General features: G+C 38.9%; 1 protein-coding gene across 5 annotated transcripts in view; it reads left to right on the forward strand.

Annotated features, from left to right (window-relative positions):
* Positions 1 to 25,547, forward strand: part of IMMT (inner membrane mitochondrial protein) — a 48,554-nt gene that overhangs the window by 13,196 nt on the left and 9,811 nt on the right. For 3 of the 5 annotated variants that reach the window (XM_027129124.1, XM_027129125.1, XM_027129127.1), the window contains exons 2-10: positions 1,465 to 1,538; positions 2,391 to 2,580; positions 7,679 to 7,790; positions 9,687 to 9,824; positions 10,818 to 10,925; positions 15,364 to 15,500; positions 19,661 to 19,764; positions 22,664 to 22,799; positions 23,333 to 23,462. In XM_027129124.1, coding sequence (XP_026984925.1) covers positions 1,465 to 1,538; positions 2,391 to 2,580; positions 7,679 to 7,790; positions 9,687 to 9,824; positions 10,818 to 10,925; positions 15,364 to 15,500; positions 19,661 to 19,764; positions 22,664 to 22,799; positions 23,333 to 23,462 — 1,129 coding nt within the window. The remainder of the gene's footprint in view (positions 1 to 1,464; positions 1,539 to 2,390; positions 2,581 to 7,678; positions 7,791 to 9,686; positions 9,825 to 10,817; positions 10,926 to 15,363; positions 15,501 to 19,660; positions 19,765 to 22,663; positions 22,800 to 23,332; positions 23,463 to 25,547) is intronic. The other 2 variants (XM_027129128.1, XM_027129126.1) reach the window with 2 other exon arrangements.

The following is a 25,547-nucleotide window of genomic DNA, read 5'->3' on the forward strand; positions in this document are numbered from 1 at the left end:
ATGTAGATGCAACTATAATTCTAGAGTAATTTCATGTGCTCTCTGATCATGTGATATATTTTCTTAAAATTTAAGATACTTTTAAAAGAAAGTTTGTGTTTTTCTGTTACTCCTTAGATGCAGTTTCATCAAGGAACCTAGAGAAAGCATTTTTTTTTCCCTTGCTGCTGTTTGATTTCCTACTTGGTATAAAAAAAGATTTTATTTCTGGATACAATAAGTTTGAAATTTCTAATTGATAGCTATGCATGGCCTTAGGTTTATCAAAAGCCTCCCCAAATAGTATTTAGATGCCCATTTGTTTCTTTTATTTAAGGGATCTACATTTTGTTAAGAAACGTTTGATGTTATGTGCTTTACTTTGATTAAAACAAATCACACAGCATTGTCTTGATCATTTGCTTTTGTGTAAAGGTAGACAACTTATATGGAGATAAGTATTTACATGAACATTTATGACATTAGTAAACTTAGTTTTTTTTCTTAAAATTATTGACTTTTAGTCTAATTATATATTAGGAGAAACCAAAATGAACTTTGAGATTTAGATGAATAAATAAATTTATAAAAAAGAAAACATGGCAAATCGTCTCTAAGAAATAATTAGCATACATAACATTAAAAGTGCTAATTGGCACCCCAGTGTTATAGCAGCAGTATTTACAATAGCCAAGAGATGGAAGCAACCTAAGTGTCCACCAACAGATGAAGAAGGTGTGTGTGTGTCTGTGTGTGTCTGTGTGTGTGAGTGTATAAAATGGAATACTACTCAGCCATAAACAGGAATGAAATTTTGCCATTTGAGCAACATGGATGGACTCGGAGGACATTATGGTAAGTGAAATAAATTAGACAAAGACAAGTACTATATGATATCACTTATACATGGAATCTAAAAAATACAACAAACTAGTGAATATAACAGAAACAGACTCACAGATATAGAGAACAAATCAGTGCTTATCAGTGGGGAGAGTGAAGTGGGGAGAGGCAAGACAGGGGTAGGGGATTAAGAGATACAAACTGCCATTTGTAAAATAAATAAGCTACAAGGCTATATTGTACAACACAGGAAGTATAGCCAGTATTTTATAATAACTATAAATAGAATATAACCTTTAAAAATTGTGAATCACTATGTTGTGCACCTGAAACTTACACCATACATCAACTGTACCTCAATATAAAAAAATGCTAATTGATCATGGTCTCATAGTCCCTGTTTTTTGAAATCTTAAAAGTCGTTTTATATGAGTCTTTGGGGCGTAGGAAGCATCACTGTTTTTAAGGGTTTGTAAATATGTTTCATGGTAAGGTAAGTTGGTTTCTGAAAGTAAAATAAATTTTTGTTTAATGAAGACGTTTGTATTGGTAATAAAAGTACTGCTACTGAGTTCCCAACCCTAAAGTCCTCCCAGATTCTTATAACTCTATTGGTTGTGGTGTTTTTTCCTTCTTCTCTAGAGTTGTCTTTGTGGGAGGTTTGTACTCCGTCCATTGCGACCATGCCGTAGATACTCCACTCCAGGCGGTTCTCGGTATGTAGCATGTCTCCCTGTAAATAAATAGGCTTTTAACTGTATGCTGAGGGGCGTGTGTGTGTGTTCGTTCTTTGGATATGAGAATGTCTGCATAAAATCTTTTTTTTTTAAGGGGTACAAACACTGGAGCTTTGCCATAATATCTTTGGAGCATTATTTATTTGTAGGCGAAAATTTGTCAGGGTGCTCCTTTTGGTTCTTTGGTGACTGGATGGCATCCAAGGTAGACCCCCCACCCACCCCTTTATGGCAAATAGATATACATCCAGAACTCAGCACGTTGGAACTTTAAAAGTATTTGTTCTACTTGACATTTGTTTTATTGTATTTATGGAAATGTTTAAGGGAGAGGACTGTTGAAAATTAGTGATACTTGTTTTTTGGGTTCAAAGGAAGCCTCATGATTGTGAACATGCCAAGGTTTGTTTTTTTTTTGATGTGGACCATTTTTAAAGTCTAGGAGGCATGTGGGATCTTAGCTCCCTGATCAGGGATCAAACCTGCACCCCCTGCATTGGAAGGCGGATTCTTAACCACTGGACCGCCAGGGAAGTCCCTGAACATGCTAAGTTTTAAGTGTTAGAGGGAAGATTGCTTCATTCTTCCTATCCTAGATATTACTGTGTTAAAAAATTATCCATAAAGAAATATTATTTTTTGTTGTGAACATATTAAAAAACAAATCAGGGAAAGGTGATGTGCAGCTGTGGTGATAAACGGGGCTGCTGTGATCTGAATCCGTGGTAGAGAAATAGAGGCTTGAGGTCTTTGAGACTCTTACATTAGTCTAAGGAAGTAGGTTTAGGAGAGCCAAAAAATAAAAATGTGTTTCCTGTTTCTTTCACTTAGGTTGTCTCCTAGCAAAATTGCTGGAGCTGGCATCTTGTTTGTTGGTGGCGGTATCGGTGGCACTATCCTGTATGCCAAATGGGATTCCCATTTCCGGAAAAATGTAGAGAAAACCATACCTTACTCAGACAAGCTCTTTGAGATGGTTCTTGGTTCCCCACCGTATACTGTTCCATTGCCAAAGAAGCCGGTAAGAGTTTTAAGCACAATTTCAGCTTATCCTAGAGAATACTTTGAAAAGCAGGTTGTTTTCATCTTGAAAATATTTTGCTGGGTATATGTTTTCATTTTTTAAAAAATTGAAGTAATATTACGTAGAGCTGGATTTTTATCCCTTTGGAGTCCCATAAGTGCTCTCCTTTAGTCCACATCGTATAGAAAATAATTATGTGGCACACAAGGCTAAATGGAAGGGGCAGCTCGGGCAGAAGTAACCCCAGCTGCCCTGTGGATGGAGGGGGTTCTGTGTCAGCCTACAGCATTGCAGCCCTCAAACTCTGACTTAGAAGACTAAAAACATAAACGTAGAATGGCCATGACACAGGACCCACATGTCATAGTTAGTAATGGCTCCTTTTAGACCTCAAAACAGCCACAGAATTTTCAGCTACGTACCGATTCTGTGACGGGAATACCTTCTCGTATTCCTGGAACTTTGTGCATATTCTTCATATTCTTCTTTTTCCCCCATTAGGCTTACAAATTTTTTTTAAACATGTTAACGTATTTCCTCTTTCAAACGGGTGCTTGAAAAAAATGTATAAAAGAGAGCATGAATTTTTGCTGCTTTGGTATTGGATATTTCTTCATGCTGTGAGGCTGGACATGGCTGACCAGTTCTTTATTAGAAACTGGGTAGACGTCTGTTCTGCAGTATCTAACATGGTCTCGAGACCAATCCTATGACAGAGTTACTATGTGGAAAAGCAGGTGTCCTCTGACTTCTCTCACCTCCACCCCAAATGACTCAACATGTTCTTGGTCTTCTACAGCATTTATTCTTCCATCTGAACTTTAAAATGTCCATGTGGGCTGAGGGAGGTAGTGTTGCAGCTTCAGTAGTCGAGGAGCAGAATCCTATGGCTTCATTCTAAAGTCCTGGGCCTATTTTAAGCTCCATGACCTGGGAGAAAGAGCTGGAAGCAATTTCAGGAGCATACAGTCAGGCTGAACAGTTCAGAGTAGTGTTCTTTTTGCCCTTGACATGACTTCAGGTGTCATTCTCAATAGCCTTGGCCTCTTCTTGCCCCACTTTCCCTACCCTGCTGAACATTGCCACTTGTGAACTTTGCATGTCTGTACTCCACCACCTCAAAACTTGCGCTCTTCCTGATTTGCTTTTTATGTATTAAAGATTGTACCACGCTGTCAAGTAGCTCAGTTAGAATTCTTGGATTCATCCTCACAGCTGCCCATATTTTGTAGCTATCCTATCTTTTTTTTTTTAATGTCATTCATTTCTTTTTTTTTAATTCATTCATTTATTTATTTAATTTATTTTTGGCTGCATTGGGTCTTCGTAGCTGCGCGTGGGCTTTCTCTGCTTGCGGCAGGTGGAGGCTACTCTTCGTTGTGGTGCGGGCTTCTTATTGCAGTGGCTTCTCTTGTTGTGGAGCACGGGCTGTAGGTGCGTGGGCTTCAGTAGTTGTGGCTCGCGGGCTGTAGAGCGCAGGCTCAGTAGTTGTGGCACACGGGCTTAGTTGCTCCGCGGCATGTGGGATCTTCCTGGACCAGGGCTCAAACCTGTGTCCCCTGCGTTGGCAGGCGGGTTCTCAACCAGTGGGCCACCAGGGAAGTCCTAGCTATCCTATCTTGTTAGATCTCTAATGTTTATTGTTTTCTTTCCACCATCTTTATCTCATTTCTGACCTTTATCACTTTGTATTTAAATTAGCCCTGTTCCTCTCCCCTGACACACAGCCTTTCCCACTTCCTCCCAGTCTCCAACCCCCCAGTCTCTCTTCCTAACATGATCTAGGCCATCCTTATATCAGTATCAGAGAATCTTCTAGAATAAGTGCTGTGATGTTTTCATGATATTTTCATCATATCACTTAATCAAGAACTTTGATTCCTATTGTTTTAAAGACAGAAGAGAGATTGTCTCATGTTCTGAATAAGGAAAGTGAAGCCAGGAGGTTAAATGTTAACCTAGGAGCTGGCTGTTGGTTCCTTTATTTCTGTAGTTTATGACTTTTGCTGGTTCTTAGGTTGACATTTAGTACCCTTGGCATTCTGGCTCTCATTTACATTTCCAGTCTTATCTCTGTATGGTCCTGCTCATAAATACTTAGTTTCATACTTGTTTACCTTACAAATATGCCTTGTGCTTTTCATTCATTCATTTACTCAAATGTCAATCAAGTGCTTATTATGTACCAGGCATTCTTCCAAGGTCCTTGGTAAACTAGAGAACTAAAGAGTGATCCTTTCCATATGTACAACTCTTCTCATGTTTGTCTTCTACTCAGAGTGACTTCCTTTCTTTTGTCTTTCAGTGTTCTCTTCAAGGCCTGCATCTTTCACTACACAGCTGAATTCCAATAGCAATTATTGTTTTTATTTTTTAATTTGTACCATTTATTCAGCACTCTATACTGTTGTGCTTTCTTACAAACTTGTTTCTTTTAGAAACTATGCATTTTATTTCATGGTAACCCTTTTAGTGTCAACATGGTTATTTATGCATAGACAGTAAATACTGAGAGAAGATAAACCTAAAATCTTTTTGATGGACATAGAATAAGACCTGTCTAAATGGTGACAAATGTTATGTTCCTGGATGGGATGTAATATAAAAATGTCATTTCTCTTAAATATATGCATTTCTCTCAAATCTCTCTTAAATATGTATATATTTGAGAGAAATAATGTTTTTATGATATGTGTGTATATGTACATAAGTACACACACAGACATCTGATATGAATTCTAATTGATTTTTCCAGAGGGTGAAGAACCAGACAAGATGATTTTAAAGTTCATGTGGAGGAATAAGTAATGTATAAGACTAGTCAAGGACATTTTTAAAAAGTGTTGGGGTAGGGGGTCAGAGGTCACTTGCTTTTCCAGATACTGACTGTTACAATCCTACTTTCATCAAACAATAAGGTTTTGACATAGGAATAGAAATTAGAGGAACAGAACAACGGAGTCTGGAAATAGGCCGTATTTATACACAAACACATACACACACATTTGTTGTGAGAAGTGTGAGTTGCCAGAACCTTATGTGGAAGTGGTAATGTCTTAAAAATATACAAGCCCTCTGACCCAGCACTCCCTCTTCTGGCAACTATCCTGCAGACAGCACACTCTAGTGCTCTTCAGTTGTCTGTGGACAAGAATGCTTAACAAAAATCAGGAAACAACTTGAATGTCCATAAGTAGGGGAGGAATTGACCAAATTATGGGATTTGCCACTCCATTAGGATATACAATTAAATTAGAATATTATTCAACTAAAAAGAATTTCTTGACCAGAAGCAAATGTCCATAATATGTTGTTAAATGAAAAAAGGGTTACATGATAATTTGTATAATATAAAATTAAGTATTTTAGTTTGTTTAAAGAAATGAAAAATTGTATATGTATATATACCCGAGCTCATGGGTGGAAGGATAGATTTCAGGGCATTAGCAGTGGCTCCCTGAGAGTGCTGGAAGGAGCAATGAAGGGGCAAACTAAAACAATGATGTATCTTGATGTATGTTATTTTGCTTGTTATATAGTGAGCATGCATTTCATGAGTTAAAAAATAACAAAATTTTAATAATAAGAAAATGGATATATTTCTTTTTTTTTTTTGCGGTATGCGGGCTTCTCACTGTTGTGGCCTCTCCCGTTGCGGAGCATAGGCTCTGGACGCGCAGGCTTAGCAGCCATGGCTCATGGGCCCAGCCGCTCCGCAGCATGTGGGATCTTCCCGGACCGGGGCACGAACCCGTGTCCCCTGCATCGGCAGGCGGACTCTTAACCACTGCGCCACCAGGGAAGCCCGAAAATGGATATATTTCTGATTTCTGGTAGTGACAAAATTCAGAACCATTTCTATTATGTTTGAGTAGACATCTTAGGGATATCTGAGTCCCACTGCCAAGTTCTGGCAAAAAAGGGGACAGCATAGGTGGTGAATGAAAATATTTCTGTTACTCAGTAATTTTCTGTGGCACATCACCTGGCAGTCCTGTTAATGAGTGGTACCTTAAACTTAAGGCAGGTGGTTATTGAGAAAGAGAAAAACAGGCATTACTCACAATTAGATCATATATCTTAGTGTGCAGGTATGGGAATCTTGGAGATTAGAGAGAAAAAAGATGAATTTTCATTTTTACTCAGAGCCTTCTAAAAAAACATTTGTTTTTAACTGAATTTATTTAGAAGACACCATAACTGGATTTAGAATGCGAATGGAAATAGCCTTCTCAGTGTTGTATATATAAAAGGAATGGTGTTTAAAGGGAAGGTCATATATCATGTACTTTATTAGTTGCCCTAAGAGAAGTCTTTGTTACTATTAAAATATAGACTAGTCATTTGGAATGACATTTTTGGACTGCGTTTTTCTAGTACGATGGCTTCTCTTACTATGGTTAATAAAATACATTGTTTTGGCACATATATACAATGGAATATTACTCAGCCATAAAAAGAAACGAAATTGAGTTATTTGTAGTGAAGTGGATGGACCTAGAGTCTGTCATACATGGTGAAGTAAGTCAGAAAGAGAGAAACAAATACCGTATGCTAACACATATACATGGAATCTTAAAAAAAAAAATGGTTCTGATCAACCTAGGGGCAGGACAGCAATAAAGACGCAGACGTAGAGAATGGACTTGAGAACCCGGGGAGGGGGAAGGGTAAGCTGGGACGAAGTGAGAGAGCGGCATGGACATATATACACTACCAAATGTAAAATAGATAGCTAGTGGGAAGCAGCCGCATAGCACAGGGAGATCAGCTTGGTGCTTTGTGACCATCTAGAGAGGTGGGATAGGGAGGGTGGGAGGGAGACGCAAGAGGGAGGGGATATGGGGATATATGTATATATGTAGCTGATTCACTTTGTCATACAGCGAAAACTAACACACCGTTGCAAAGCAATTATACTCCAATAAAGAAGCTTAAAAAAAATTAAAAAATAAAATACATTGTTGTAAATTGTTGATACCTTTATGTTAAAAGCCTGAAAAACTTGACTTTTAAAATAATACAAGATACTTTGTGCTGCCTGTTTTTAAGAACACTGTCATATCTGAAATGTTAAATGTTTTTCATTTCCAAGATTCAGTCTGGTCCACTAAAAACCTCTAGTGTATCTGAGGCAATGAAAGAATCTAAACAGCCTGCTTCACAGCTCCAGAAACAAAAGGGAGACGCTTCAGCTTCAACAACAGGTACCTATATTTAGAATCATTCTTTTAAAATTATAGGTAAATGAATTGTTTTAATGTATTTGTACCCATGGTCAAGAGGGGGGCCCGTCCCCATGAAGGACTCTTCCCTCACCTTGGGGAGGGAGTATTCTCACCTGTCATCTTGGCTCTCCTTTTAAGGGTTGAGTGGGATATGAAATTGGGCTTTATTGGGAACAGCTACTAAGTAATGGTAACAAGAATTGTCTTGCCTGCAACACTTATTTTTCTGTTTCTTTTTCCTTTTCTCTGACTCCTAGCTTTCCCTCTCTTTAGATTTTAAGATTTGTTCTCTTTCCACACCTCTTTTTTCTGCCTGTTCACCAGCTCTTTCTTCTCTCTTCTTTCTTAGTGATGAAGTGTCTTCATCTAGTTTTGATCTGCAGATTTGTTCCCCTTGATGATTGTAATCCCACACTAATTTATAGCAGTGCCTAGTCCTAACCTGGTCTGCATGCATTTGAATTTATTATGTTTCTCCTTTCACTTCTGTCCTTGATTAAATCACCTGACTTTCACTCAGTAAATACTGAGTATCTACTGTGTGCCAAGTGCTGGGTGTCTTTTAGGCACTGGGGTTATAGCAGTGAACAAAACAGTAAAAACAAACACACAAATGCTGTGAAGATTCCTTAGTGGGATGAGGGGAGGGAAGTCGCATATAAATATACAAGTAAATTATGTCTAGGATGTCATACAGTGATAAGTGTGGGAGGGAATATTGCAATTTTAAATGGAGTGGGTAAGAAAAGTTTCCTCTGGAAGGTGTCATTTGGGCAGAGACTAGAAAGAGATGAGGGAGTCAGTTATGTAAAGGGCTGGTGGGGAAGAGCATCCAGGCAGGATTAGCTAGTGCAAAGGCTTGGCGTATTCTAGCAAGGAGCAAATGAAACCGGGGTAGAGTAAGAGGAGAATAATAGCAATAATAGAGAGGGAGCAGAAAGCCTATAGTGGCAGTCGTTGGAGGCCATCGTAAGAGTTTTGTTTTCTAGTCTGAGTAGGATGGGAAGTTGTTGGGAGGATTATGAGCCGGGGTTGATAGCTGACATTTTTTTTTTTTTTTGATAGCTGACTTTTAATAAGATTACTGGCTATTGTGGAGAATAGATAAAGGAACCACGGACGCAGCAAGGAGACCAGTTAATGGGCCTTGTGATAATCCAACTTTAACTCTTAAATGGGACCTTCAGTTTATTTAAATTTTTTTTTCTCCATTTAGTTGCTCCCCACCCCACCATCTATTCCACCTTCAGAATTACTCATTTCTCTTCCATCAACACTTTTATTTATAATTTATAAGCTCTTGATTTTTCAACCTTCTTTTCTTTAAAAATATGTCTGTGAAGTAATTTCTTTAACCGAGTCCTGTCCTTTACTCACTCACCATCTAAACTGTGAACTTGTCTTCTTTGTGTTTAAAATTGCCGTGCTGTTCTTGCCCACACCTCTTTCACCTCTGCCACTCTTCAGAGCAATTAAAAAATAGTTTTTGGTTACTTTCTTTTATCTACCTTCTTCATTACAGGCTCTTTTCTCATTTGTTATTATTTTTCTATGTTATGTAAATCTTACGTCCCCTTCTCATGTCAAGATTTAGTACCATTTAGTACTGTTATTAGAAGGCTTGCCTGAGAATAATGGTTGAAATGCAGGTGGATGCTGACCAGACTCTTCTCTTGTGCTTTCCCAGCCATTGCTCATTGTGTGTGGGTTTGTGCAGTGGACAGCGCCCCTGACTGTGTGTTTGAGTAGTGGCAGCACATGTGTTTGTGTCTTTAAGGAGTCAGATGTGAAGTGGGAGGTTGTAGCAGTGGATTCCTGTGTGTTTCTCTGTTAACCCAGGAAACTGTAAATACCATGTGTAACATATATTTATAGCACCTACAGAGGCAGCTCAAATTATTTCTGCGGCAGGTGACACACTGTCCGTCCCAGCGCCTTTGGTTCAGCATGAGGAATCTACAGAAACTGATCACCCTGAAACTGGTGAAGGAAAACCCAAGCCTGCAACTTCAGGTAGTTAAATTATCTGTATTTGTGGTTATGTAAATGATATGCTCATCAGAACTATGCAATGTCTAGGCATTCCCTAAATTTCAAAGTCTGAATAAATCTTTAAAAACAAGGGGTTTAAGAGCTGACCCTTTATTTATTTATTTTTTTAAATATCTTTATTGGGGTATAATTGCTTTACAATGGTGTGTTAGTTTCTGCTTTATAACAAAGTGAATCAGTTATACATATACATATGTTCCCATATCTCTTCCCTCTTGCGTCTCCCTCCCTCCCACCCTCTCTATCCCACCCCTCCGGGCGGTCACAAAGCACCAAGCTGATCTCCCTGTGCTAGGCGGCTGCTTCCCACTAGCTATCTACCTTACGTTTGGTAGTGTATATATGTCCATGCCTCTCTCTCGCTTTGTCACAGCTCACCCTTCCCCCTCCCCATATCCTCAAGTCCGTTCTCCAGTAGGTCTGTGTCTCTATTTCTGTCTTACCCCTAGGTTCTTCATGACATTTTTTTTTCTTAAATTCCATATATATGTGTTAGCATACGGTATTTGTCTTTCTCTTTCTGACTTACTTCACTCTGTATGACAGACTCTGGGTCTATCCACCTCATTACAAATAGCTCAATTTCGTTTCTTTTTATGGCTGAGTAATATTCCATTGTATATATGTGCCACATCTTCTTTATCCATTCATCCGATGATGGGCACTTATGTCGTCTCCATCTCTGGGCTATCGTAAATAGAGCTGCAATGAACATTTTGGTACATGACGCTTTTTGAATTATGGTTTTCTCAGGGTATATGCCCAATAATGGGATTGCTGAGAGCTGACCCTTTATTTCTTCATGTTGGAATCGTTGAGTGATGATGTGGTTTTAGAATCTTTATCACAAAAATGCCCTCAAGTTGATACATCTGGCAAGCACAAATGATGGTGTTTTTATGTCCCCATTAGCTGTTGAAATTCTGTGCTGAAATTTGATTGCCTTTCATTTAGTTTTCCTGCAAGAGGAAGCATCCTCAACTTCTGTAAGGGAGCGGCCACCTGAAGAAGTTGCAGCTCGGCTTGCGCAACAGGAGAAGCAAGAACAAGTTAAGATTGAGTGTATGTAAACCTGACGCTTCTTAAGTACTTGGGTCATCTCTCTCGGTTGCTCTCTTCTTTAGCTGTCACACAAGTTTCTCATCCGTCAGCTCTTTGTGGTTCCTTCAGTGGTGTTGCTCTGTTCACCATCTTTATTTCATCATTTGTGTTCTTTCCATCTAAACTTTTACCCAGGTGACAAGGGCTATTCTAATACGCATAAATTCAAGTGATTCACGTACTTTGTCCTTTTGTTTTTATCATGGTTAGTGCTGAAGATTCCTTATACTCTGCGGAACACAAATTACTTATGTTTTGGCCACTTGCTTAAGAGTCTTCTAACTGTTACACTCATACATTTATTTGTGCAGGTTGGAATGGCTCCTACTCTGGTTTATTACCTGGCCTCTGGGCTCAGTCTGGCCGCCCCCTTATCTGACATCATTGGGGGATGGAATGTTCCACACATTGCTAGTTTCCACCTAACCGAAGCATATTCCTTTTTAAGTTTCAGTTTTACATTAGGTTTTTTGATGGCTTAAAGAAAGATGTTAGTGGGACTTCCTGGCGGTCCAGTGGTTAGGACTCTGCGCCAAGGGCCCAGGTGTGATCCCTGGTCGGGGAACTAAGAGCCCGCCTGCCACAGGGCCAAATAAAACACGGATATAAGTTACCTAAAAATGTATTTTCCTGTCTTAAACGAGGTACCTGGAACATAATTTATTGTACTGTGCTACAATATATTGATGTCCCTGGAGGTAGTGTGCATGTAGCTTTTTGCTGGACCAAGAGATGTTAGTTTTAAATTCTTAGGACAGCTGTTTATAGTTTTTCGTTTTTTTTGTTTTTTGTCTCCATCACGTTTTTCTGGTTTTTTTTTTTTTTTTTTGTCTTGAGTGGTTCTTGTTTTCCTTCAACTTGCTGGCTCTGTCCTACTCCTAGGAGGCAAGTTTGTTAGAATTGTGTGCAGAGTAGAAGGGCCAGAATGAGCGCAGATGTAGGGCATTCGTTTGATTACTTGCATTTGGTTTTTGGTCTTAGCTGTGTGGGTTTATTTTGAGGCTCTTTATTCTGTTCCATTGATCCATATGTCTCTTTTTCTTTCAGTACCACACTGTTTTGATTACTGAGCTTTGTAGTGTTGCCTGAAGTCTGGGAGGGATATCTTTCCAACTTTGTTCTTTTTCCTCAGGATTGTTTTGGCAATTCTGGGTCTTTTCTGGTTCCATATAAATTTTAGGATTATTTGTTGTAGTTCTGTGTATAATGTCATGGGTATTTTGGTAGGGATTGCATTAAATCTGTAGATTGCTTTGAGTACTGTGGACATTTTAACAATATTAATTCTTCCAGTTTAAGAACATGGGATATCTTTCTATTTCTTAGAATCATCTTCAGTTTCCTTTATCAGTGTATCGGTCTTTCACCTCCTGGTTAGGTTTATTTGTAGGTATTTTATTTTATTTTTTAGTGTGACTTTAAATGGGAATTGTTTCTTTACTTTCTCTCTGATGTTTCATTGTTAGTGTAAAGAAATGCAACAAATTTCTTTATATTAATCTTGTATCCTGTCACCTTGTTGAATTCATTTATCAGTTCTACTAGTTTTTGTGTGGAATCTTTAGGGTTTTCTATATAGAATGTCATGTCATCTGCATATAATGACAATTTTACCTCTTCCCTTCCAATTTGGATCCTTTTTATTTCTTTTTCATGTCTGATTCCTGTGGCTAGGACTATCCAGTACTATGTTGAATAGAAGTGGTGAGAGTGGGCATCCTTGTCTTGTTCCACAATTTAGTGGGAAGGCTTTCAGCTTTTCACTGTTGAGTATTATATTGGCTGTGGGTTTGCCATAAATGGCTTTTATTATGTTCTCCCACATTGGTAAGAGTTTTTATCATGAAGCGGTGTCGAATTTTATCAAATGCTTTTTCTGCATCTATCGAGATGATCATGTGGTTTTTGTCGCTGTGGTGTATCACAGGGATAGATTTGCATATGTTGAACCATCCTTGTGACCCTGGAATGAATCCAACTTGATCATGGTATATGATCCTTTTTATATGTTGTTGTATTCAGTTTGCTAATATTTTGTTGATGATTTTGACATCTCCATTCATCAAAGATATTGGCCTGTAATTTTCGGGGTTTTTTTGTAGTGTATTTGTCTGGTTTTGGTATCAGGGTGATATTGGCTTATAGATTGACCTTGGGAGTGTTCCCTCCTCTTCAGTCTTTTGGAAGAATTTGAGAAGGATAGGTATAAGTTCTTTGTATATTGTTGTAGAATTCCCCATTGAAGCCATCTGATCCTGGATTTTTGTTTGCAGGGAATTTTTTAAAATTATAGATTCTATTTCATTTCTAGTGATTAGTCTGTACAAATTATGTTTCTTGTTGATTCAGTTTTGGCAGGATGTATGTTTCTAGAAAGTTGTCCATTTCTTCAAGGTTGTCCACTTTGTTGGCATATAACTGTTCAGAGTATTTTCTTCTTAATGATTTCTTTTGTATTTCTGTGGTATTAGATGTTATTTCTCCTCTTTCTTATTTTGTTTATTTGGGTCCTCTCTTCTTCTTGGTGAGCCTGGATAGAGGTTTGTCGATTTTGTTTACCCTTTCAAAAAACCAGCTCCTGCTTTGTTTTTTTTTTCTATTTTTTTAATCTCTGTGTTATTTATTTCATCTCTAATCTTTATTATATCCTTCCTCCTGCTGAATTTAGGTTTTGTTCTTCTTTTTCTAATTCTTTTAGGTGGTAGGTTAGGTTATTTATTTGAGTTTTATTTGTTTGTTTTTGAGGAAGGCCTTTATTGCTATGAATGTCCCTCTTAGGACTGCTTTTGTTGCCTCCCATAGATTTTTGTATGGTTGTGTTTTCATTGTTGTTTGTCTCGAGGTATTTTTTGATTTCTCTTTGATTTCCTTGTTGACCTATTATTGGATTTTTAGTAGCATGTTGTTTAGTCCCTATGTAATAGGTTTTTCCTCATTTTTCTTTCTGTGTTTGATTTCTAGTTTCATGCCTTTATGGTCAGAAAAGATGCTTGAAATAATTACTATCTTTAATTACTTATCCTCAATTTCTCGGGCTTGTTTTGTGTCCTAGTATGTGGTCTGTCCTAGAGAATGTTCCATGCACGCTTGAAAAGAATGTGTATTCTGGTTTTTTGGATGTAGTGTCGCTGTAGATAGCAATTAAGTCTAACTGTTTTATTGTGCCATTTGGGATCTCTTTTGCCTTGTTGATGTTTTGTCTGAAAGATCTGTCTGTTGATGTCAGTGGGATGTTAGTCTCCTACTATTAATGTATTCCTATCAGTTTCTCCCTTTATGTCTGTTAGTATTTGTTTTATGTGTTTAGATGCTCCTATATTGAGTGCACATAAGTTAATGAGTATAATATCCTCTTCTTGTATTGATCCTTTTATCATTATATAGTGTCCATCTTTGTCTTTCTTCTTTGTCTTTCTCCATGGCCTTTATTTTAAAATGTATTTTTTCTGGTCTGAGTATTGCTGCCCCTGCTTTTTTATTGCTTCCATTTGCATGAAATATCTTTTTCCATCCCCTCACTTTCAGTCTGTGTGTGTCTTTCGCCCTAATGTGGGTCTTTTGTAGGCAGCATATTGTAGGTTCTTGTTTTATTATCTAATCTGCCACTCTGTGTCTTTTGATTGGAGCATTTAGTCTATTGACATTTAAGGTAATTATTGATAGGTATGTATTTTTTGCCATTTAAAGTCTTGTTATCCAGTGAATGTCTTCTTTGTTCCTTTCTTCTTCTTTTTGTTCTTCCTTTTGGGGTTTGATGGTTTTCATTTGTATTATGTTTGAATTCCTTTCTTTTCGGTTTTTGTGAATCTGTAGCGTGTTTTGATTTGTGGTTACCCTTGTTTTCAAGTGTGTTAACCCGTTGCTATATCTGCTTGCTTTAGACTGGTAGTCATATAAGCTCAGACACATTGTAAAAGATCTACATTTTCTTATTCCCCTCCTCCACATTTTGTGATTTTGATGTCCTATTTTATATCTTCATGTTTATCCTTTTGCTGTTCACTGTAGTTATAATCGCTTTCACAAAATTTTTCTGATTGTTTCTTAAACTATATGCTGGCTTATTTAAGTGATCTTCAATCTTTTTATATATTTGCCTTTCCTATTGCGATTTTCCCTTTCATATAGAAAACCCAAAACATGTCTTATTTTGAAAAAATTCAGATATACATAAAAGTAAAAATAGTGTAATGAACCCACATAGATTCACCATCTGGATTCAGTAATTATTAATATTTTATCATACTTTTAAGTGAAATTTTGATTCGCTGAATCTGTATTTTGTTTGTTTTGAGGGGGAAATGCAGTGTAAGACTCAACAGGTGAAGAGGGAAAGATTAAAGTCATTTGGCAGGAGGGATCTAGTTTTTAACTTTTTTTTTTTTTTTTTTAACTTCAGCACTAGCCAAGAGCTTAGAAGATGCTCTGAGCCAGACTGCTTACATTACTCAGCAGGCTATTGTGGCTCAGAATGCTGCGGTCCAGGCTGTCACTGCCCACGCCAACATACTGAAAACAGCCATGGACGATTCTGAGGTGGGCCAAAGAACGTTAGACACGATTTCTTCCTTCTAAGTTGGGCTTTCTCTCACTAAGCGAAAACGAACTAGAATGATTGTCTTTTTAGAAAAACAAACAAAAATGAAAAAAAAAATTTCATGTGTTCTTTTTAATGAATTTTATAAATGGTGCTTTATCTCACAACGGTGATATGATATAAGAATTAGTTCAGATTTGCTTTCATATCTTAATAGTGCTTGAATGTATTTGTTGTTTGCCTGTTTTCTTTTGCTTTAAAATCGCCAGCCATTTTTTAAAATAAACTTTTTTGTGTGAGATACTTTTAGATTGACACACAGTTAAAAGAATAATACAGAGATCCCAGGTACCCCAAAACACCAGCTACTTTAAATGCTTATATGTTGATTATTTAACTTACATTGGACACTTCACAGAATAAAGTAATTACACTAATTAAAATCTAATACTGGGACTTAGGGCTTCCCTGGTGGCGCAGTGGTTAAGAACCTGCCTGCTAGTTCAGGAGACCCGGGTTCGAGCCCTGGTCCGGGAAGATCCCACATGCCGTGGAGCAACTAAGCCCATGCGCAACAACTACTGAGCCTGCATTCTAGAGCCCGTGAGCCACAACTACTGAGCCCGTGTGCCACAACTACTGAAACCCGTCCGCCTAGAGCCCGTGCTCCCAACGAAAGAATCCACCACAGCGAGAAGCCTGCACACCACAACAAAGAGTAGCCCCCACTCGCCGCAACTAGAGAAAGACTGTGCACAGCAGCGAGGGCCCAGTACAGCCAAAAATAAGTAGATAAATATATTTTAAAAAATGTAATACTGGGACTCAATAAATTTCCTTTATAATTACATTCAGTTATTCAGTATATAAAAATGTATCTTGACACCAAGTCATTTAAAGAATAAAATGAAATAGAGAACCTATAGATCTCAGGAATCAGGATCATGCATGATCCGTAAAGTTACTTTGCCACCATGACTGTGGTTTTTAAAAAATTTAAATACACTTCAGATTGCTCTAGTTGTATGTACGTGCATCACAAAGGAGTTAAATTAGACCTCTGATGCAAACAGTCAAGAAGCTACAACCTTTGAAAAATTAAAAGAAAATTCTGTTTTGTTCAAAATCCACGAGAAAAATTTAAATCTTAGTCAGAGTTCAGTCAGGAAAGTAGAAACCACACAGGAAATATTTACTATGCTGGTTAGACACATGTATAGAGAAGGCTGGAAGTTGCATGATATCAGGAAGTTGAGTTCAAACCCAAGTAGGTTCTTTCAGAAGGACAGTGATTAGAAGCTTTAGATGTCCATGGTACTGCTTTGGTGGAAGGCTGCATAAGAGGGTATTTCCTCTTCCCACTGAACACATAACGTAGTGCATGTGGATTAGACAGTGTGAGATCGTTTACAATAAAGATGTTACAACTAAAGGATACTTTATAGCAGCACAGTTAACCAGATTAGGGAATACTAGCTGGTGTTAACAAAATAATCAGAAAAGCGTATTGAACACAAGTTTTGAAGTGTTAAAAATTGATCCCAACCCTGTTTCTTGTAGTAAAAGAAGCTGTAGGTGCACATGGGCTGTCCTATAATATATACTGAGTTAATTTCTCAAAGCATTGTTTGTAAACAGTTGGCCCAGGCTTGATCGTGGGGGAATCCGCTGTCTGTTTCACAGGACAGCTTATCCTTGGACCTCTGTAAACAGGAATACCTTTAACAGAGGGAGACACATTCTGGCCCCCAGATATGTCATTGACATTTACCTGATTCATGAGTCTGTTTGGGTTAGTTATGAAGAGTTATCTTAATACAATACCAGGGTCTTGTAACAGCATACAATAAAGTCTTGGAAAATTTTTTATACAGGATACTGATATGGCCCAAACCAGCAACTTTTTTGATGTATTTTATTTTGCAAGATGGCTAAAGTGGCAGTTCACTGAATCTTCAACTTGATTATCCACACCATGAAATTAATTGGTTTTGTCACTTTGCAACAATCTATGTAGAACATAAAAATTAGAAAAGTGAGATACAAAGATAGAAAAGAAGTACCAAGTATTTCTTCTAAAAGCAGGGGTTCTTCATCTAGAGTTGGGTCTGTGGATAGAATTCAGGGGCTCGCTGAACTTGGATGGAAAACATCTTTATTTTCCCTGGCCTCAAAAGCTTTTCTTCAATTACGAATAGTGACAACAAAAGCAGTAGTGTTAGTATAGTAGTATCCATAACTTTATTACCAAGAGAAAGCATAGGTATTTTCATATTACGTTATGGTACTTGCAGATCTCTTGAAATATCATTTATGCCCATCACTACTTCTGGATTAGGGTGTTTATTAGTTCTACTACTAGATCTTGGTTTCTATTTCATAAAATTAAAAAAATGTATATTTTATGACCATATTTCAATGTAATTGGGCTTCTCTGCAATCTAATAGTTTCATTGTAAGCATTTAAAAATGTTACCCCGAGAGGCTTCCTCAGACTGCCACAGTGGTCCGGTGGCAGGGTTAATCCTGCCTTAAGGAACTTGGTTGTTTAAACTTTCCATTGATGATGGATGTACCTTTAAAATTGAGATCACACTAGATGTCAGTAGGAACATAATGTGGAGAATTGCTTGTGAATGACCCAAACCAGAGGCATTACTTTTGCTGAGCCCTATTCCCCTTAAAGTAGCAGGCTTAGGGCTGCAGAGGCAAAACCACTTCTGTTTCTAACAAGGGAAGATACGGGTTGGGCATCCAAGGCCCAGGACACTGCACTGAGATTGCACTCATGTTTTAAGTGTGCAGCAGCCCCTGTAGTGGCCCTCTTTGGGCGACTTGAAATAGAATTATTGAACCAATTCAGTCGTTTTTTTCTTTGATAAAAAATATTTCATTCTTTGGTAATTTAGTATGTTCCTATTCCTCTCTAAGGTCCTAGCATAGTATATAGTTACCCCTCAGTATCTGCAGGGGATTGGTTTCAGGACCCGCCACGGATACCAAAATTCACGGATGCTCAAGTCCCGTAGTTGGCCCTCCTGCATCTGTGGATTCAGCCAACTGCAGATTGTGTAGTACTGTGTTGAAAGAAATCTTTGTATAAGCGGACCCATGCAGTTTAAACCTGTTTTGTTAAAAGGTCAACTGTACTTTGAAGAGAAGCCATAAGGTGGTTTTTGCTTCGTATCTACACATAATATACTACTTTAAACTGTATGTACTTGGCAAAAGAAAAGGGAGGGAAAAATGTCATTTAAAATAGTTAATAACTAATTTTAAAAATAGTTTTAAAGAGTTGAAACAGTTCCAAATAACATTCTGCTCATTGTTTATATGATGCAAAGTGAGAGGGGGATGCAAGCTGGACTTGCCTATGCCACGCCTTCAGTGATTGGCTTTCTTACACCTCTCTTGTGTGAGCATCTTGCTGCACTGAGTGTGATTATAGTGTTAGAGGTGGTTTTTGGTTTTGGTATGATGGATCGCCTAAGTATTAGCCAACTCTGCTCAGTTGAAGAAGTGGCAGTCAGTTCCAGTGCTGGAGCAAAACATGTTAGACCTGCCTAAGGAATTTGCACGGGAGATATATATATATATATATATATATATATATATAAAATACACATTCTGTAGAAGTCAGGTCAGGGTGGAGTGGGGTTCTTGACAGTAGTTGATTTTCTCCTTAAAAATTATGGAGGGTCATTCTTTAGGGTAATTAATGTTTTCGGAGGAGTAAGGATCCTACAAATGGGTAAACTTTCTACTTATTCTTACTGTGATTTCAGTAGACCTGCAAATAAGAAAATTTTAAGCACCGATGCTTCATTGAGGAATGATTTAATCAACAAACAATTCATGACAAGTTATTGATCTTACTAATCTTTTCTGCTTCGTGTCTCCTTTTGAGACTCTGATAAAAAATATCATGTGCGCTGGAGCAGAGTCTTTTACAGTTTTGGTGCGGGTGGTTGACGGGAGACGGTTCATGGATTTCTTTGAGCCTGTCCGTGAACATTAGATTAAGAGTTCCTCTTCCGGAGAAATAGTGTATATAACTTTTTACCTTTGACTTTTATGTCACTACTTTCTGCATTTAGTCATGTTATTGTGACAGTAATAGCAGTTATTCTTGTTTACATAATTAAAACTTTTTGTTTAGATTGCAGGTGACAAGAAGTCAGCTCAGTGGCGCACAGTGGAGGGTGCATTGAAGGAACGCAGAAAGGCAGTAGATGAGGCTGCCGATGCCCTTCTCAAAGCCAAGTAATTACTCATGGACTTTAACAAGTAATTAGGGCCTCCTGGTGGCTTTCTTTGTACTGTCTGCATAGAAAGAGGAGGCAGAGAAACCCTTCCCTCCCCTCTCCACCTGTACTGTATTGGTGATAGGAGCACGGAAGCTTAAAAGGGAGAGAGGGAATAAAATATTGATATATAACCCAGCCAAAATAAACTTGGCAGAAGCCTATATAAAAGATCTTGTATAAAAATCAAGTTTTTCTTTGGGTTATTATTTAGGTGATATGTGTTCTACAGACTTACTGAGGCTCTGCCATCATTTCAAGATGTTTCTGGGATGTCTTGAGCAGTTTTATCAGAAATTAAAGAGTATGTCACAGTCTCTTTGCCTTAACTACCAAAGTAGTTAGCGTATAATGAGTCTAGTTTTATGCCACCTTGACCTTTCCTGGAAGTTGGCTAAAACTAGGATCAACCAAGCAAACCAGGTACAAGATCAACCTCTGACAATGGGAACCTTCATTTGAATAAAGGGCTCTCATCAACATGATGGAATTATTATTGGGTGGGCCAAAAAGTGCCTTCAGTTTTTTAAGTAAAAATGAAAAACATATTTTTCATTTTCTCCAAGAACTTTATTGAACAGTGTTTTCACCCTTTTGTTCCACTGCCTTCCTGCCATTTTTCAGGCAACTTCATAATTCCATCTTCCCAAAACTTTTAATCTTCTTGAGCAAAGAGCTGTTCCAGGTGCCTTTTACAGTCTTCCCGGGAATTGAAATTTTTTCCATTAAAAGAATTATGTCGGGCTTCCCTGGTGACGCAGTGGTTGAGAGTCCACCTGCCGATGCAGGGGACGCGGGTTCGTGCCCCGGTCCGGGAAGATCCCGCATGCCGCGGAGCGGCTGGGCCCGTGAGCCATGGCCGCTGAGCCTGTGCGTCCGGAGCCTGTGCTCCGCAACGGGAGAGGCCACAACAGTGAGAAGCCCGCATACCGCAAAAAAAAAAAAAAAAAGAATTATGTAAAGACCAAAATAAATGAAAATCCGAAGGTGCAGTCAATGTGTGGTGTATACAGTGGATGAATCAGAACGACCCAGCCAAGCTGTAACAGTTTTTGCCTGGGCATCAAACATGCAGTCTTGGGTTATCCTGATGGAAGATTACGCGTTTTCTTTTGACTAATTCTGGATGCTTTTCGTCGAGTGCCGCTTTCAGTTGGTCTGATTTGCAGCAGTACTTGTTGGAATTAATCGTTTGGTTTTCTGGAAGGAGCTCATAATAGAGGAGTCCCTTCCAGTCCCACCATAAACACATCACCTTCTTTGGATGAAGACCAGCCTTTGGTGTGGTTGGTGGTGGTGTATTTCTCTTGCCCCATGATCTCTTCTGTTCCACATTATTGTACAGTATCCACTTCTCATTGCCCATTACAAATTTGTCTTAAAAATGGAACGTTTTCATTACATTTAAGTAGAGAATCACAGGCGGAAATATGGTCAAGAAGGTTTTTTTCCGCTTAACTTACGTGGAACACAAACGTCAAAGCGATTCACATGACCAGGCTGGGGCAAATGATTTTCAGTGCTTGATTTGGATATTTTGAGTATGTTGGCTATCTCCCATGTGGTGTAACATAGATTGTTCTCAGTTATCGTTTCGATTTGATTGCTGTCGACTTCAGCTGGTCTACCTGACCATGGAGCGTCGTCCAGCAAGAAATCTCCAGCACGAAACTTTGCAGACCACTTTTGACACGTACGATCAGTCACAGCGCCTTCTCCATACACTGCACAAATCTCTTTGTGCGTTTCAGTTGCTTTTTTACCTTTCTTGAAATAAAGTGTAATATGCCGAAAATGTTGCTTTTTTTCTTCCACCTTCAATATTAAAATGGCCACACAAAAAATTCACCAATTTTGATAATTCTTTTTTTTTGCGCGGGCCTCTCACTGTTGTGGCCTCTCCCGTTGCGGAGCACAGGCTCCGGACGCGCAGGCCCAGCAGCCATGGCTCACGGGCCCAGCCGCTCTGTGGCATGTGGGATCCTCCCGGACCGGGGCATGAACCCGTGTCCCCTGCATCGGCAGGCGGACTCCCAACCACTGCGCCACCAGGGAAGCCCTGATAATTCTTTTTTTAAATGCGTGCTGATATGACAGCTGTCACATACAATCTAACAAACTTGTTTAAGTGCTACTAAAGCCATCTTATGGAAAAAACTGAACAAACCTTTTGGCCCACCTAATCAATATTTGTCATTCAAAATTTTGCTGTCTTAACAAAATGTTTAGAGAAAGAGAAGCCTTCTAATAAAGCCAGCATATCTTTTAGGAGATTGAAGGCATTATGCTCACATCAGTAGACCATGAGTCAGGGCTCTGAGTTCTGTGTTTTGTGGTTGGGTAGACCATAGTCCATCCAGCCTGAATCGTGAGGGCTCCTGAAGACCCAGCTATTTGCTTAGTGAGCTCTTAGGCCTCCTCCCTTGCCTTTGCTTTCCTCAAGCTCTCATTGGCAGGGGAGTCAACCTAATCCTTGCAAAAGCTGCCATTTATTGAGTGCTCCTGATGTAGCAGGCACTGTGCAAGTTACTTAGCATGAATTACCTCTACTCCCTGTATAAGGGTGAGCAGCAAAGGAGAGGCCGGTCTGGGAGCTGAATCCAAGTCTCTCTGGTCTGAAGCCTGTGTGTTCTCCTGTACACCATGCTACTCGTCCGGTTCACTCTATAAATCTAGCTTCTCACCAAGGTGTTTTCAGTTGTTGGTGAGGAAGGGTTCTCTGCCTGTTGACTGAAAAAGCATTGAGTAGTTTTTTCCAAATTAAATTTTTCATAGACTTAACAAATTGTTTGTCATATTCTTTAATAAAGTTGATAAGGACTAATACTAAACCTTTGTTTTGTTTTATTGGTTTCCAGAGAAGAGTTAGAGAAGATGAAAAGTGTAATTGAAAATGCAAAGAAGGAAGAGGTTGCTGGGGCCAAATCTTATATAACTGCTGCAGAGGGGAAACTTCACAACATGATAGTTGATCTGGATAATGTGGTCCAAAAGGTGTGTTTCTTAGATCTTGTACAAGTATTTTTTATTTTTAATTGTAATTGTTTTGTCAGAGGATTTTTAAGAATTCCGGAATGTAGTAAGATTCCTATCATCTTTCTCTCTTTTCCCTTGAAAAGAATATTAGTTGTAACTAATTTTAAAAACTTGCCTTGGACACAAAGTGGATTCTTCAGTATTGTTGATACTTTTTATAATAGGTAGACATTTGCTCGTGGTCATTACCATTTATGGAAATTTCACAAGTCTGCACTTGTGATGTGTATGGGTAATTTCCCGTGACCCAGAGAAAGAGGGACAGGGGCACAGTGAGATGGGACAGGGCCTGTCCATGGCATTTGAATAGAATTAGAAGGAAACAAAGACAAGACTTACGTTCCTTTTTCTGAGCTTGAGATTTCTTTCTGTATATTGCTTATATATTCACAACCAAATGTAAATAAATAAATGACTGTGACTTAGAGTATTTTGGAATGTTCATGGTACTTTTTGTTCACTTTAACCACATACCCCTTGTATCTGTTCAGGTTAAGGCGGCTCAGTCTGAGGCTAAGGTTGTGTCTCAGTATCATGAGCTGGTAGTCCAAGCCCGGGATGACTTTAAACGAGAACTGGACAGTATTACTCCGGAAGTCTTGCCAGGGTGGAAAGGGATGAGTAAGTACAACTGAAGTGTTGGTACCTTCCCTTTTTTTTTTTTTTTAACAACTGATCAACTGATCTAAACTTGCTTCAGCTCCATTCTCTAGTCTAAACCCCTCTGGCATGCACATCTCATCTGATATGCAGTATCGTGTTTTCCACATTTTATTTCAGTCACACCTGTGACAGGTGACACACCTGGTTTAGCCGTGGTGGACACAAGTTCCAGCCAGTGTAATCTGGAATCTAAGTGAGTGAAGTGACATAACCTTGACTCTGTTAGCATATTATATATATGTAAAATTATTCAAAACCTTTGTGACTTTAAAAATATTCATAATGAATTACTTAAGGCACACCTTATGACTGCTTTGTGACAACACTGTGGTTGAGAACTCACCCAGGGGTGCTGGGTGGAAAGGAAATCTGCTGTGTGGCCTTCAACTTGCAAATAGCTCAGACTGCATGGAACTTTGATGGCTCAACAATTACACGTTGTAACTGCAGGGAATAGTCACATTTCCTTGAAGCTCTGTGAGAGTAATAAGAATCACGGAGATTACCAGGCTCAACAAAATCAAAACAGTACTTCTTAAATGCCAGCGTCTGTTAGAAACTGAACATCAGGTAGCACCTGAAGAACTGGCATTATAGACCTCTCTGGGGTGAAGATGTCAAGGCTGCATCACAGAACCGTGGCTGGTCTAAGGAGCTCAGGTAATAAAGACAGTGCAGGAATTTTCACAGCATCATAGCCAACCAAGGAGGTGTCATGGCAAGAAGTGGAGTCAAGGCTGTTATTAACTCAGATATGTAGTTAGTTTTTTTTAATGTAGTTGACTCACTTAAGAGGGAGATAGATACCAGATTCTTGTCAAAGCAAAAAATAAAAGCAGGATTTGTAAGAGAGGATTAAATGGAGAATCACACAAAGTTTAGTGTGGGAACAGTGAGTCAGTCTTATTTGAACATTGTTGGTTAAACTTGTTTGAACTGACTAGCAGCAGAGGGGACAGTGTGGACGGTGTGTCCTTGAGCAGGCCTGCTTCAGCCACATCTGTACTGTTTCCCTCACCAGACTCTTTCAAGGGCTGGGCTTCACTGAGGTTACAACTGAGACAGATGTGATTATCCCAGAGACATCCTCCTCCACAAGTCACTCTACCACGTTACCTTTTTTTAATCCTTCTGAAATACTTACTCACTGGTTTTTGTTTGTTGTGTGTGTATCTCTGTCCGTTGGATGTAAGCTCCTTGGCTTAAACCTGACGTTGGTAGACAGTAGGGAGTCTAGGTTGGCTGCAGTAAATTAAATAAGGTTGAAAGGGCAGGTCAGGCTTTGCCTATAGAGAGTTAGTTATGAGTGCCATCCCTAGAAATTTGCATTCTCTCATCTAAAATACTTGTCTTTGGTCTTCCCAGTAGGCTAAATCCTACTAATTTTTCCATGCCAGCCTGTGAAGTTTTTAGCTTAAAAAATTTGGGGACCTGGGTCGGGGGGAATTCGTTGGTGGTCCTGTGGTTAGGACTCAGTGTTTTCACTGCCGAGGGTGCAGGTTCCATCCCTAGTCAGGGAACTAAGATCCTGCAAGCTGTGTGGTGCGGCCAAGATAAAAATAAATAAAATAAACATTTTTTTTTTGGCTGATTAGAAAATTGCCCGTTGTAAAGCATGAAAACATTAAAGCAGGCATTCTCAGCTCAGCATTTTTGCCCCCAGAGAATATTTGGCAATGTCTGGAGACAGACTTGTCACATTGGGGGGTTCTGCTGTCATGTAGGGTAGAGGACAGAGGTGCTGCTCAGCACCCTCCAGTGCACAGAACAGCCCCTCCAACTAACTGTCTGGCCCAGAAAGTCAGTAGTACCAAGGTTGAAAGACCCAGCATGAAAGAAACGTATCATATAGAAAGGGAAAATCTTCTGCAGTGTAATCTTTGGATTATTTTTTAGAGGGAGGAAGGCAACCTCCATTTAATTTCTTATTTTTTAAATAGATTGAAAGGTACAAATGGCACCTGCTGAAGTTTTTCCCTTCCAGCCATGCCTACAGCTGCAGAGTTTTCCTGCCAGTGCTGCTGATTGCTTGTGTCCCTCTGG

This window comes from Aethalodelphis obliquidens, unplaced genomic scaffold, assembly GCF_003676395.1.
Source record: "Aethalodelphis obliquidens isolate GAN/ISIS:26980383/991018 unplaced genomic scaffold, ASM367639v1 scaffold35, whole genome shotgun sequence".
NCBI lineage: Eukaryota > Metazoa > Chordata > Mammalia > Artiodactyla > Delphinidae > Aethalodelphis > Aethalodelphis obliquidens.